Source organism: Engystomops pustulosus, chromosome 7 (assembly GCF_040894005.1).
Source record: "Engystomops pustulosus chromosome 7, aEngPut4.maternal, whole genome shotgun sequence".
In the NCBI taxonomy this organism is placed as follows: Eukaryota; Metazoa; Chordata; class Amphibia; order Anura; family Leptodactylidae; genus Engystomops; species Engystomops pustulosus.
Window position 1 is genome coordinate 167,339,268 of NC_092417.1, and position 14,877 is coordinate 167,354,144.

At 45.9% G+C, this 14,877-nt stretch overlaps 1 protein-coding gene across 1 annotated transcript; it reads left to right on the top strand.

Moving 5' to 3' along the window:
* The first annotated feature begins 12,181 nt into the window (after positions 1–12,181).
* ADM (adrenomedullin) lies at positions 12,182–14,617 on the top strand. Its single transcript, XM_072118842.1, has 4 exons — positions 12,182–12,311; positions 12,646–12,756; positions 12,852–12,980; positions 13,340–14,617. The coding sequence occupies exons 2-4, from the start codon at positions 12,659–12,661 to the stop codon at positions 13,713–13,715; spliced, it is 603 nt and encodes a 200-aa protein (XP_071974943.1). The 5' UTR covers positions 12,182–12,311; positions 12,646–12,658; the 3' UTR covers positions 13,716–14,617.
* Positions 14,618–14,877: the final 260 nt, after the last annotated feature.

Here is a 14,877-nt window from a genome sequence, read left to right on the forward strand (position 1 = left end):
GTCTGAGTATTTCAGAAACTGCTGATCTACTGGGATTTTCACGCACAACCATCTCTAGGGTTTACAGAGAATGGTCCGAAAAAGAAAAAACATCCAGTGAGCGGCAGTTCTGTGGGCGGAAATGCCTTGTTGATGCCAGAGGTCAGAGGAGAATGGGCAGACTGGTTCGAGCTGATAGAAAGGCAACAGTGACTCAAATCGCCACCCGTTACAACCAAGGTAGGCAGAAGAGCATCTCTGAACGCACAGTACGTCCAACTTTGAGGCAGATGGGCTACAGCAGCAGAAGACCACACCGGGTGCCACTCCTTTCAGCTAAGAACAGGAAACTGAGGCTACAATTTGCACAAGCTCATCGAAATTGGACAGTAGAAGATTGGAAAAACGTTGCCTGGTCTGATGAGTCTCGATTTCTGCTGCGACATTCGGATGGTAGGGTCAGAATTTGGCGTCAACAACATGAAAGCATGGATCCATCCTGCCTTGTATCAGCGGTTCAGGCTGGTGGTGGTGGTGTCATGGATCCATCCTGCCTTGTATCAGCGGGTCAGGCTGGTGGTGGTGGTGTCATGGTGTGGGGAATATTTTCTTGGCACTCTTTGGGCCCCTTGGTACAACGCCACAGCCTACCTGAGTATTGTTACTGACCATGTCCATCCCTTTATGAGCACAATGTCCCCTGTAACATCTGATGGCTACTTTCAGCAGGATAATGCGCCATGTCATAAAGCTGGAATCATCTCAGACTGGTTTCTAGAACATGACAATGAGGTCACTGGACACAAATGGCCTCCACAGTCACCAGATCTCAATCCAATAGAGCATCTTTGGGATGTGGTGGAACGGGAGATTCGCATCATGGATGTGCAGCCGACAAATCTGCGGCAACTGTGTGATGCCATCATGTCAATATGGACCAAAATCTCTGAGGAGCTTCCAGCACCTTGTTGTATCTATGCCACGAAGAATTGAGGCAGTTCTGAAGGCAAAAGGGGGTCCAACCCGTTACTAGCATGGTGTACCTAATAAAGTGGCCGGTGAGTGTATGTATACAGCCCTGCACTGTGTAGTATATGTGTATACAGCCCTGCACTGTGTAGTATATGTATATACAGCCCTGCACTGGGTAGTATATGTATATACAGCCCTGCACTGTGTAGTATATGTGTATACAGCCCTGCACTGTGTAGTATATGTGTATACAGCCCTGCACTGTGTAGTATATGTGTATACAGCCCTGCACTGTGTGTTATATGTATATAGCCCTGCACTGTGTAGTATATGTATATACAGCCCAGCACTGGGTAGTATATGTATATACAGCCCTGCACTGTGTATTATATGTATACAGCCCTGCACTGTGTAGTATATGTATATACAGCCCTACACTGTGTATTATATGTATATACAGCCCTGCACTGTGTAGCATATGTGTATACAGCCCTGCACTGTGTAGTATATGTATATACAGCCCTGCACTGTGTAGTATATGTATATACAGCCCTACACTGTGTATTATATGTATATACAGCCCTGCACTGTGTATTATATGTATATACAGCCCTGCACTGTGTACTATATGTATATACAGCCCTGCACTGTGTAGTATAAGTATATACAGCCCTGCACTGTGTATTATATGTATATACAGCCCTGCACTGTGTAGTATATGTATATACAGCCCTACACTGTGTATTATATGTATATACAGCCCTGCACTGTGTACTATATGTATATACAGCCCTGCACTGTGTACTATATGTATATACAGCCCTGCACTGTGTAGTATATGTATATACAGCCCTGCACTGTGTATTATATGTATATACAGCCCTGCACTGTGTAGCATATGTATATACAGCCATGCACTGTATAGCATATGTATATACAGCCCTGCACTGTGTACTATATGTATATACAGCCCTGCACTGTGTAGTATAAGTATATACAGCCCTGCACTGTGTATTATATGTATATACAGCCCTGCACTGTGTAGTATATGTATATACAACCCTGCCCTGTGTATTATATGTATATACAGCCCTGCACTGTGTACTATATGTATATACAGCCCTGCACTGTGTAGTATATGTATATACAGCCCTGCCCTGTGTAGTATATGTATATACAGCCCTGCACTGTGTACTATATGTATATACAGCCCTGCACTGTGTAGTATATGTATATACAGCCCTGCACTGTGTAGTATATGTATATACAGCCCTGCACTGTGTAGTATATGTATATACAGCCCTGCACTGTGTAGTATATGTATATACAGCCCTGCACTGTGTAGTATATGTATATACAGCCCTGCACTGTGTAGTATATGTATATACAGCCCTGCACTGTGTACTATATGTATATACAACCCTGCCCTGTGTATTATATGTATATATAATAGCGCACACAGATTACGCTGCACCAAATTGGTCCCTGTCCCCAATGGGGCTCACAATCTAATCAACCTACCAGTATGTTTTGAAGTGTGGGAGGAAACCAGAGGACCCGGAGGAAACCCACGCAAACACGGAGAGAACATACAAACTCTCTGTAGATGTTGACCCTGGGATATAACGAGCAGTGCACCTGTGTGTCATCACATGACCAGGGATATAACGAGCTGTGCGCCTGTGTGACATCACATGACCAGGGAGATAACGAGCCATGGACCTGTGTGACATCACATGACCAGGAATATAGCGAGCGGTGCACCTGTGTGACATCACATGACCAGGAATATAGCGAGCCATGGACCTGTGTGACATCACATGCCCAGGAATATAGCGAGCCATGGACCTGTGTGACATCACATGACCGGGGATATAACGAGCCATGGACCTGTGTAACATCACATGACCAGGGATATAACGAGCTGTGCGCCTGTGTGACATCACATGACCAGGGAGATAACGAGCCATGGACCTGTGTGACATCACATGCCCAGGAATATAGCGAGCCATGGACCTGTGTGACATCACATGCCCAGGAATATAGCGAGCCATGGACCTGTGTGACATCACATGACCAGGGATATAACGAACCATGCACCTGTGGGACATAATATGACCAGGGATATAACGAGCCATGGACCTGTGTGACATCACATGACCAGGAATATAGCGAGCCATGGACCTGTGTGACATCACATGCCCAGGAATATAGCGAGCCATGGACCTGTGTGACATCACATGACCAGGGATATAACGAGCCGTGCACCTGTGTGACATCACATGATCAGAGATATAACGAGCCGTGCGCCTGTGTGACATCACTTGACCAGGGATATAATGATCCCTGCACCTGTGTGACATCAGATGACCAGGGATATAATCATCCGTGCACCTGTGTGACATCACATGACCCGGGATATAATGATCCGTGCACCTGTGTGACATCACATGGCCAGGAATATATTAAGCCGTGCATATGTGTGTCATTACATGGCCAGATATATAAGGAGTCGTGCACCTGTGTGATATCACATGAACAGGGATATAACAAGCTGTGCATCTGTGTGACATCACATGACCAGGGATATAACGAGCCGTGCACCTGTGTGACATCACATGATCAGAGATATAACGAGCCGTGCGCCTGTGTGACATCACTTGACCCGGGATATAATGATCCCTGCACCTGTGTGACATCACATGACCAGGGATATAACGAGCCGTGCACCTGTGTGACATCACATGACCAGGGATATAATGATCCGTGCACCTGTGTGACATCACATGACCAGGGATACAATGATCCGTGCACCTGTGTGACATCACATGACCAGGGATATAATGATCCGGGCACCTGTGTGACATCACATGACCAGGGATATAATGATCCGTGCACCTGTGTGACATCACGTGACCAGGGAGCTGTTATTATTCACAGGAAGTAAACAATGAAGCTTTCTATAGAACAGTGATGGCGAACCTTTTAGAGAATGAGTGCCCAAACTATAACCAAAATCCAGTTATTTACCGTGAAGTGCCAACATTGCATTTTAAGCAGACTGACCGTATTAACGTTTACCCAACAAAAATGTACCCCACTCCCCCTTTCCCAAAAAAACCAACACAACTACAATTCTTGGGATAAAAAACAGGGGGTCGGCCACAGCTTTATTATTTACATAACAAATTAAGTGACCTGTGGGAAGAACCCTGACCCTTACCCTAACTTCACCTTGCATGCCTGGCCCCGCCTCCGCGGGGGCATGTCCTAGTTGTTCCGTCAGGTGATTTAACTAACCGCCGAGAGGGTCAAGATTCCACCACAGGCCAAGCTGTGACTACCAACAACAAACATGAATAACGCAATAACAAAGATCAAAGAATAAAAAATTAACAAAAACCAATAATATACAATATTAACATAGGGAGGGTGGGTGGGATCTCTTGAGCGCGGAGCAGTCAAAGAGGCTGGCTAGCTCCGCGCTCAAGAATAAATATCCTGGCCCGCTGCCCCCCAGTGGCCAGCGGAACTCACTGGCCACCAATGAAAATTTAACAGCGGAGGAAAGGGGAGGGGGAGAGCAGGAGGGACCGTGCCCCTTAAAGGAGCCAGAGCACGGCCAGTCCTGCAGCCCCCCCGCTTATACAGCCTGCGGGCTGAGCAGTAACTTATTGCTACCTGTTCAACATATTTCAATGGTATTGGCCCCCTGAGGCCACCAATACAGTTGAAAGAAGGACACATTCAGACTATTATTGTAGCTTCTCTCCAGGGTCTCTCTGTACATGAAAGATGGTGAGTCCAGTAGGAGGACCTACAAAGATAATGCAGTTCTGTCAACACCTTCTCACTTTTCCCCTCAGTTCCAAAGAGCCAATGAAGTGTCGTTTTAAAACAGCGCTGAGAGCAGCATCTCTTTAATTGCCTGTGTCTGCAGGAAGATTTGGTAGATTTGGTCCTGTTTGGTGAGCTCTGTCTTGGGGTCAATGGCCTGAGTGCCCACAGAATGGGCTCTGAGTACCACCTCTGGCACCCGTGCCATAGGTTAGCCACCACTGCTATAGAATGACAGCAAGCAAAGATCTAGAAAACTGTGTAGAATTGATATAGAAAGTATTTTTGAAAATTGTATAACTTTTCATTATGTAACCTATATCAATTATTTGCTCCAAGTGGACAACCTCTTTAACCCCTTACCGACATGTGATGTAATACTACGTCGCAGGTGTTTTCCCAATGATTCAAAAAGAAGCCGCTCCCCGTAACGTCATCCGAATCGGCGATCCGTCGTCATAACAGCCTCGGGTCTTCCGAAGACCCAAGACTGCTTCCTGTTAACCCCCATATATAAATTCCCCATATACTGCCATATTGCAGTATGGCAGTATATGATAGGATCAATCAGACAACCTAGGGTTAAAGTACCCTAGGGAGTATGAAAAATAGTAAAAAATTTTAAAAAGTTTAAAAAAAAATTAATAAAAAAACCATAAAAATTCTAATCACCCCCTTTCCCTAGAACTGATATAAACAAACAGTAAAAATCATAAACACATTAGGTATTGCCGCGTCCGAAAATGTCCGATCTATCAAAATATATTAACGGTTTTTCACTGCGTTTAACCCCGTAACGGAAAATAGCGCTTTTTTGCCATTTAAAAAAATATATATATAAAAAGTGATCTAAAGGTTGTACAGTCCTAAAAGTGATAACATTGTAAACGTCATCAAAAGTCACAAAAAACCTCCTAAAGCTCCGTACACCAAAGTATAAGAAGTATAAGCTCCAGAAGATGGCAAAATCCCCAAAACAATTTTGTACAGGAGGTTTTAATTTTTATAAATGTATGAAAACATTATAAAACCTATATAAATGTGGTATTCCAGTAATCGTACCGACCCAAACAATAAAGTAAACCTGTCATTTGGGGCGTACAGTGAAATCCGTAAAATCCAAGCCCACGAGAATACGGCACAAATGGGTTTTTTCACCAATTTCAATGCATTTGGAATTTTTTTCCCGCTTCCCAGCACATGGCATGGATATATTAAATATCACTATTTTGAAGTGCAATTTGTTAGGCAGAAAATAAGCCGTAACACAGCTCTGTACATGGAGAAATAAAAAAGTTATAGACATTTGAAAGTGGGGAGTGAAAAATGAAAACACAAAAAGGGCATCGACGGGAAGGGGTTAACATAACAAGGAGGATAGACATGGATAGACAGGATTTGAAGGATTTAGTTTTGGAGGGTGCACAGTGTGTCATATGTCTGGATGAACTTTGCACAGAGATTGTCACACTTAATGTCACTTTGTAGCCTGGAGATACAATGTTCCCAGTCCGCACTTCCCTGCCGCCCTGTGATAATCTATTTCGGTCTCTTATGTGTGTTATTATTGTGTAGTTACATCCACGCCCTGGAAGCTTCACTTTCGTTTGATTATAGTGTGTTCAGACAGGCACGTGCGTGTCATCATCTGTCAGTACAGACTCCGCTCCACCATGAAGTCACACAGAAATCAGAATGATCACTTATCATCACACATACTTGTAGCAGGGTGCAACTTACAGGTTATACCCCAAATCAGCAAGAAGATTGCTCCGATTGTTGATGAACATTTTTTGCCCTATAACCTGCAAGTGTTCTCAATCAGGTGTTCCAGGACCCTGAATGGTCCTAAATGTCTAACCATACACAGATCCTTTAAGATCTGAATCTCAGGGGTCCACAATCCTCTGTGTTGTATGAGATGATATCAGTTCTATAAATGTCATGTAAAATTTGGGGCAGGGGGTGTTATTTGGTAGAAATTTGCATTGGTGCCCAAAGCTTCATGATGCACTGAATTATTAGGCTAAAATCCTTGCCCATAACACCCTCTGTGATGTTACCCCAACATTATAGATCAGTCACTGTGAGGATGATGTCAGTCACTTTCTTCTCATGTGACTAAATCCGCACCCAGACCCAGGGGCCAGCAGTGCACATTACAAGGTGTGTGCGCCGTGTCCTGACTCATCAGCTTGGGATTCAATTTTGTGTACATTGATGTCAGATGTTGTCCCTAGATACAAACATGATGGGGGGGGGAGGTTAGATGTATACAGGGGCACATGAGAGATACAAAAGGCATGTGAGTTGTGGGGGGGGGGGGCAGGTGAGATGAATGGAGGTGAGAGGTGTGTAGGGGACGGGAGATGAACGAGGGCTACAGGTGAGATGTATGGAGGGGACAAGGGAGCTGTATGGGGATACAGGGGAGATGTATGGAGGGGACAAGGGAGATGTATGGGGATACAGGGGAGATGTATGGAGGGGACAAGGGAGCTGTATGGGGATACAGGTGAGATGTATGGAGGGGACAAGGGAGCTGTATGGGGATACAGGGGAGATGTATGGAGGGGACAAGGGAGCTGTATGGGGATACAGGGGAGATGTATGGAGGGGACAAGGGAGCTGTATGGGGATACAGGGGAGATGTATGGAGGGGACAAGGGAGATGTATGGGGATACAGGGGAGATGTATGGAGGGGACAAGGGAGATGTATGGGGATACAGGGGAGATGTATGGAGGGGACAAGGGAGCTGTATGGGGATACAGGGGAGATGTATGGAGGGGACAAGGGAGCTGTATGGGGATACAGGTGAGATGTATGGAGGGGACAAGGGAGATGTATGGGGATACAGGGGAGATGTATGGAGGGGACAAGGGAGCTGTATGGGGATACACGGGAGATGTATGGAGGGGACAAGGGAGATGTATGGGGATACAGGCGAGAGGTATGGAGGAGACAGGAAAGAGTGGAGTGGACAGGCAAGAAGTATGAATGGGACAGGTGAGATCTATGGAGGGAACAGGTGAGAGGTATGGAAGAGACAGACAAGAGGTATGGAGGGGACAGGCGAGAGGTATGGAAGGGACAGGTGAGAGGTATGGAAGGGACAGACAAGAGGTATGGAAGGGACAGGTGAGAGGTATGGAAGGGACAGGTGAGAGGTATGGAAGGGACAGGTGAGTGGTATGGAGGGGACAGGTGAGAGGTATGGAAGGGACAGGCGAGAGGTATGGAAGGGACAGGTGAGAGGTATGGAAGGGACAGGTGAGAGGTATGGAGGGGACAGGCGAGAGGTATGGAGGGGACAGGCGAGAGGTATGGAGGGGACAGGCGAGAGGTATGGAGGGGACAGGCGAGAGGTATGGAAGGGACAGGTGAGAGGTATGGAAGGGACAGGTGAGTGGTATGGAGGGGACAGGTGAGAGGTATGGAAGGGACAGGCGAGAGGTATGGAAGGGACAGGCGAGAGGTATGGAAGGGACAGGCGAGAGGTATGGAGGGGACAGGCGAGAGGTATGGAGGGGACAGGCGAGAGGTATGGAGGGGACAGGCGAGAGGTATGGAGGGGACAGGCGAGAGGTATGGAGGGGACAGGCGAGAGGTATGGAGGGGACAGGCGAGAGGTATGGAAGGGACAGGTGAGAGGTATGGAAGGGACAGGTGAGAGGTATGGAGGGGACAGGCGAGAGGTATGGAAGGGACAGGCGAGAGGTATGGAAGGGACAGGTGAGAGGTATGGAAGGGACAGGTGAGAGGTATGGAGGGGACAGGCGAGAGGTATGGAGGGGACAGGCGAGAGGTATGGAGGGGACAGGCGAGAGGTATGGAGGGGACAGGCGAGAGGTATGGAGGGGACAGGCGAGAGGTATGGAGGGGACAGGCGAGAGGTATGGAGGGGACAGGCGAGAGGTATGGAAGGGACAGGCGAGAGGTATGGAAGGGACAGGCGAGAGGTATGGAGGGGACAGGCGAGAGGTATGGAGGGGACAGGCGAGAGGTATGGAGGGGACAGGCGAGAGGTATGGAGGGGACAGGCGAGAGGTATGGAAGGGACAGGCGAGAGGTATGGAAGGGACAGGTGAGAGGTATGGAAGGGACAGGTCAGAGGTATGGAGGGGACAGGCGAGAGGTATGGAGGGGACAGGGGAGATAAATAGTGGAAACTGGTGAAATGTATGGGAGTTACTGGTGAGATTTGTAGATGGGACAGGTGAGATGTATAGAGAGGATAGAAAAAATACATTAAGGGGACAAGTGAGTTGTATTATGACAACAGGTGAGATGCAAGAAGTGGACAGGTGAGATGTATGGAGGGACTGTGACACATAAGGGGGGTAGGTGGCATGTAAGCTAAATACAGGTGAGCTATATGAATGAAATAGGTGATATGCATAGAGGTCTCAGGTGATGTGAGTGGAGGAAACAGGTGAACTATATGGTGAGTATAGGTGACATGTATGGAGAATACTAATGTGACTGGAAGAATACAGGTGAGATGTATGCAGGGCACAGGTGTGATGTACAGTATAGTGAGGACAGGAGCAGGGGCATTATATGTAGAAGCTACAGGTAAGGTGTATGGTTTGTACAGTGGGATGTATGGAGGGGACTGGTAGCATGCATGATGGATACATGTGTATGGATACAGGTGAGTTGTACACTATAGTGTTGGCACGTAGTATGTATGGGGAGGGGTTGTATGTGTAAAGCTAAATCATTGCAGTTGTCACAGGTGTGATATATTGAGGATACAGGTGTGATGTCCGGAGGGGACAGGTGAGATGTATGGTGGATACAGGTGTGATGTCTGGAGGGGACAGGTAACAAATATATTTGGGAGGAGCAGCTTGTAGAGGAGCTGAATCATTGCTGCTGTCATGATGCTACATTTGGTCTCCGGTGGATGCTCCGTGCAGGGTGCAGCAGACGCTGATCCAGCAGGGGGTGTCCTCAGTCACCTGCTCCCGGTGTGTGCTGGACGTGAGGGACGTGATGGATGCGGCTCCGGTGCCTTATATGGAGAGGAGTTGCTGGTGACTGATCCCAGGATGAGTCTTATGTGCGGCATTTCCTGTTATTGCTGCTAATTAATAAAAGAAGGAGCCCAAATATGGGGCAAAGAGTCCAGAGGAGGAGCACACCTGAGCCCCTCCACACCCTCTGCACACAGGGTGCACCTAGCAACCCATGAGCAAATATATGCTGCACAGGTAGATTTCCCCCATTGTATAATGCAATTATACTGTGTGATCAAGGCACTAGACCTGGAGACTGTGTATGAGACATGCTGCCCCCACCCACCAAGCTGCCTTCTGTCATGTGAGCTGATAATTAATAGCAATTACAGCTGGAAAGTGTCCAGTGATGCCCAACCTGCAGCTACATCCAGCATCCAAGGTGTGTTCCCACAGCCACCCTGCCCTGCCTTATCCAAGAGTCTGGGGCAAGGGGGCAGAGAGCCTGGAGATGTGCCCCAACCACAAGATCCAGAGCAGAGGACTATGTGTCCCAGTCATTATATGCAGTGCCTCCATCATTCTCCAGGGGGGTCTAAGCTGTGATTTCCATGAATGTGCATGCAAGGAAATGGTTAATGAATATCACCCCCTCTCCTTTAAGAGCGCATAGATGCTGTGTGGTAGGAGACATCTGCTCTCTCCTGTGTTATTGGCTATAGTAAATGTCACAATGGTATAATTTACCACTAATCTTTAACAATCCTCCACTCTAATCGCTATCAATCATCGATATGAAGATAAGGAGTGTGTAGAACAGCGGCGACTACAGCTACAAAGAGCAGCACAAGCTCTACAGACAGCGCCCGACTACAGCTAGGTGTAGAAAACCCTGTGGAATAGAGGGTGGAGGAGAGGTAAATAGAGAGATGGATACACGATGAGGACAGTGGGAGAGGGGTGGGATATGGTTTTGGATAGAGTGCCGTTGGGCTCAGATTGATAAATGTTTCATTTTAGTAAGTTTAAACTAAAGCTACCTTTAGTTTAGTAAGTTTTAACATTTTTAGAAAGAATATGTGCAGAACATGTAAATCATGAAGTGGGCGCACTATGTAACAATATGTGATAACATCCCTTCATATTATCTGTGTTTATTAGCGGAGGTATAGAACATTCCCTTTATCCCTGTCATTATACTGACTCCAATTCTAGGAATTTATTCCATGGAAAAGCCCTTCTGATCCTCCTATTTAGCCTTTACCCCATTTACTTATATGTCAGTTAATGCCCTTGGGGCAGATACTGTGCCCTGTGATTCAGCAGCCTGGCATCTCCCAATGTATCCACACTGAACCCGATCCTAATCCTTCCAGATCACTGGGTCCTAGTGTACTGGGCTGTCACCAGAAACCAAGCTACAGAAAGTAGGAATAGATGGGGTAGATATGAGATGGGTAGATAGATATGAGATGGGTAGATAGATAGATAGATAGATAGATATAAGATAGATGGATATGAGATAGATATAAGATAGATGGATATGAGATAGATATAAGATAGATAGATAGATATGAGATAGATAGATAGAGAGATATGAGATGGGTAGATAGAGAGATAGATAGATGGATATTAGATAGATATAAGATAGATGGATATGAGATAGATAGGAGATAGATCGATCCATAATCATAGATACATATGATATATATAGGAAAACAGACAATAGATACATAAAAAAATGAAACAAATGATTACAAATTAAGTAAAAGAAAGTATATATATAAAGAGATATGAGGTGATGATAAATATACAGAAACAGATGGATAGACATCTATATATCTCCTATAGTTTTGCTCTTTGTTCTGATGTATATGTAACTATCTAGGTGTCCATCTATTTCATATCAATTCATCTACTATTTATCATTCTATCTATCTGTGGTCTACATTTACCTTCTTTCTTTCTCTCTTTCTTTCTCTCTTTCCTTCCTTCTTCTGTATGTCTATGCATGTGTGTAACTATCTCATGTATACCTGTCTAATATCTGTCTGTATATGTATGTAACTATGTATTTATATATCTCATATATTTATCTTTCTATCATTTACATAATATCTATCATCTATCTATATCTCTAATATCTACCCCCCTCCTGTTGTACCTCACTAAATCATCCTGTACATCACCTCCCCAGTCCTGTACATACCCCCCCCCCTCCCTAAATATCACCCTGTACATATAATTACTACTAATTAGTATAATGTCCCCCACCTTCACACCTCCCCATATTATTTATCTAAATCCCAGCAAACTTTCCTTATTAGGTAAAAAAAATGGCAATTGCTCATTTCCAATAATCTGATTGGAGTCCCCTATTGTCATGTATACAGTAGATGCAGCAGTCACTGAGGCCCCGCCCCCTGGAGCTGCCTATATAAAAGGAGGCGAGCAGCCCAGGACAGACAGAGGGCAGAGAACCAGCAACAGGCAACACGAGCCCAGACTGTGGATTATCCTCGCTCCTTACTGTGGATTACTCTCTCCTCCCTCCCTGCAGGTAGGTTCTGCCAAATTCTATTGCTCTGCAACAATGTATCACTGCAATTATCCCAAGATTCTATCAGGGGGTGCAGTTATTTTGGGGTCTCCTGTGCACCTGGGTGACTAGTTATAGAGTGCACTTAATATAGAGAGAGTGCACTTGTTATTACAAGCCATGCCAGGAACAGGGGGAGGTGGTGGTGGTGGTGGGGGATGTAGATTTTGGCGGCATTGTAGCATTTTTACTATTTGTTCAGCAGATAATACAATGTACACAGTAAGAGACGAGTATGAGGACAGCGCGGTGTTTATAGTCACATTCCTGACACTGTTTTCCATTTCTCCGCTAGGAATCCGTCCAGCATGGACTTGGCTTACGTCGTCTTCTTTCACATAACTTATCTCAGCTTCCTCGGCTCCGTCGCGGGAAGGATGGAAGGCGTCCGAGGAGACAGAAAAAAGTAAGTTCACATCAAGCGACAAGTAATGTCTAATAGTCATAGTTACCGCTCAGCGACTTGTCACTGACTAATCCTGTTTACTTTGCCTCTTGTAGATGGAAGTTTCTTGAGGTGTCTCGAGTCAGGAGGGATCTGCAGACACCTGTCCAAAGTCCTGACGCAACCGCAACACTTTCTTTCATCAAGCCAGAAGATACTAAGGATTCTCATCTGCCCCAGAGCAGGTAAGGGATCATACCTATCCGTCTGTGTAGTAGAGATGGCTTTGTCATCTGGCACAAGTGTAAAAACTAAATGCAAAGCGACACGCTGGGCTCTGCTACATCCATCCATGCATATGGGGCTGTACGTGTGTGTGTTTAATAGGTTTCTCAATCTCAGTGCAAGGGTTGTGTTGGCTTTTGCTGAGCGCGGCTCCTGGAATAACAGAGTGGGGGGTGGGTTGTAGTGTGCAGATACTTATTAGACTGTGGGTATTAGTTATTATGATGTGACTGGCATGGAATAGCAGGGAGTAATGGGCGGTACAGGGTTAAAAATTGATGATCAAGTGTCTAACGTTTGTCTTTGCATCTTCTTGCAGCAATGGTGCCCATATCCGAGTGAAGAGATACAGGCACAGCTTCGGGAACTACCCCCCAGTGTCTAGAGGTTGCAAATTTGGCACCTGCATAGTGCACAACTTGGCCAACCAAATCTACCAGTACACCGACAAAGACAAGGACATCACAGCCCCGGCCAGGAAAATCAGCTCTCAGGGCTATGGCAAGCGTAGGAGAAGGTCCGTTCCCGAGAGGAGGCTCCTGATGCCCTTTGTTGCGGGCACATACAGACCACAGTGGGTGAACAGAAGCGGCTCAGGTGCCCAGCAGCTCCGCAGCTTCCTCCAGAGAAGATCCTCACAGAGTGGACTGACCAAGACCAAGGGCAAAATGTGGCAAACCTTGCTGAGGACTTAAACCATGGACACGTTGAGTAGAGATGTAGCATATGGTGATGGGTAAAGGTCCCCTAATTCTGGAGGACGCTCAGAATTCCTCATACCCAGCCCGGTGAGGGTACAGAAGAGGGTACAAGGAGGAACCAATGGCGTATACTGGTGGAAGTATTACAGCACGACCAGTAGTCGGAGAATGGTCTTCAGATGCTTGGTGAGACATCTTCTATGTCTTGAAGACTGTGGACTTCTCTGGGCCAAGATGGAACGCATCATTTTGCACTTGTCAAGGACTTATCTGAATGTGAGCACTGAAGGACCACTACAAAACTGGGAGTGGGTGCACTGGACACGTTGTAGGACTTTAGGACCCATGTTGGGTCTCCAATGCTGGTCCAGGTGCAGTAGAACATATGACAATGGACCTTCCACCTGGAGTCTGTCGGCTTCAGTAGCTGAATTACCTGACCTCAGCATGGGACTGACCAGTCCTAACATCTCTGACTTCTGACGGACAAGGGGAGACACATGGGTGGTCTCGCTCCACTCCCCCAAGTTCTCTCACTGCCAATGGACCTGTTACAGTCTACGCTCCTGCATCATTGCAGAACTAATGGACCTTATGGAGATGAACGTTTCCCCAGTTCCTCGTGAACTGGACCTTAATACTTGAACTTGAACCTGTGACGTGCAATGTTTTCTATGAAGAGGATATTTAATGCTACTGTTTATTATGTGTTTGTATTGTCCAAAGCAGAAGTTATTTTTTTACCAGATTCTATAAGGGCATTATATATATATCTATATATCTATGTATCTATGTATCTTGTATTGTACGCCGGTATGCGATCTGCGGCGTTCATGTAACACTTTATCTTACATCCCCCGTGGGATACATTGAATAAAAGAAAAGATTCACCTGAATTTTTCCTTTGTCTTTGATCATTTGGTATTTTCAGTATGTGGAGGGTCATATCCCGCAGCCGTCCTATATGTTATACATTGTGTCATGTAGATACATTACATTACTAACATCTCATGTATAGCAATAGGAGAGGGGGTCTTATACTCACATGTCTATGTAGCAGTTACCCAATATAGGAGTCGGGGGTCTTATACACACATGTCTATGTAGCAGTTACCCAATATAGGAGTCAGGGGTCTTATACACACATGTCTATGTA

Bases quoted from the DNA above. Each gene is read 5' to 3' on its own strand.
- ADM (XM_072118842.1), top strand. From the start codon at position 12,659: ATGGACTTGGCTTACGTCGTCTTCTTTCACATAACTTATCTCAGCTTC. The intron at 12,757-12,851 runs GTAAGTTCACAT...TGCCTCTTGTAG, and splicing joins GTCCGAGGAGACAGAAAAAA to ATGGAAGTTTCTTGAGGTGT. The intron at 12,981-13,339 runs GTAAGGGATCAT...ATCTTCTTGCAG, and splicing joins TCTCATCTGCCCCAGAGCAG to CAATGGTGCCCATATCCGAG.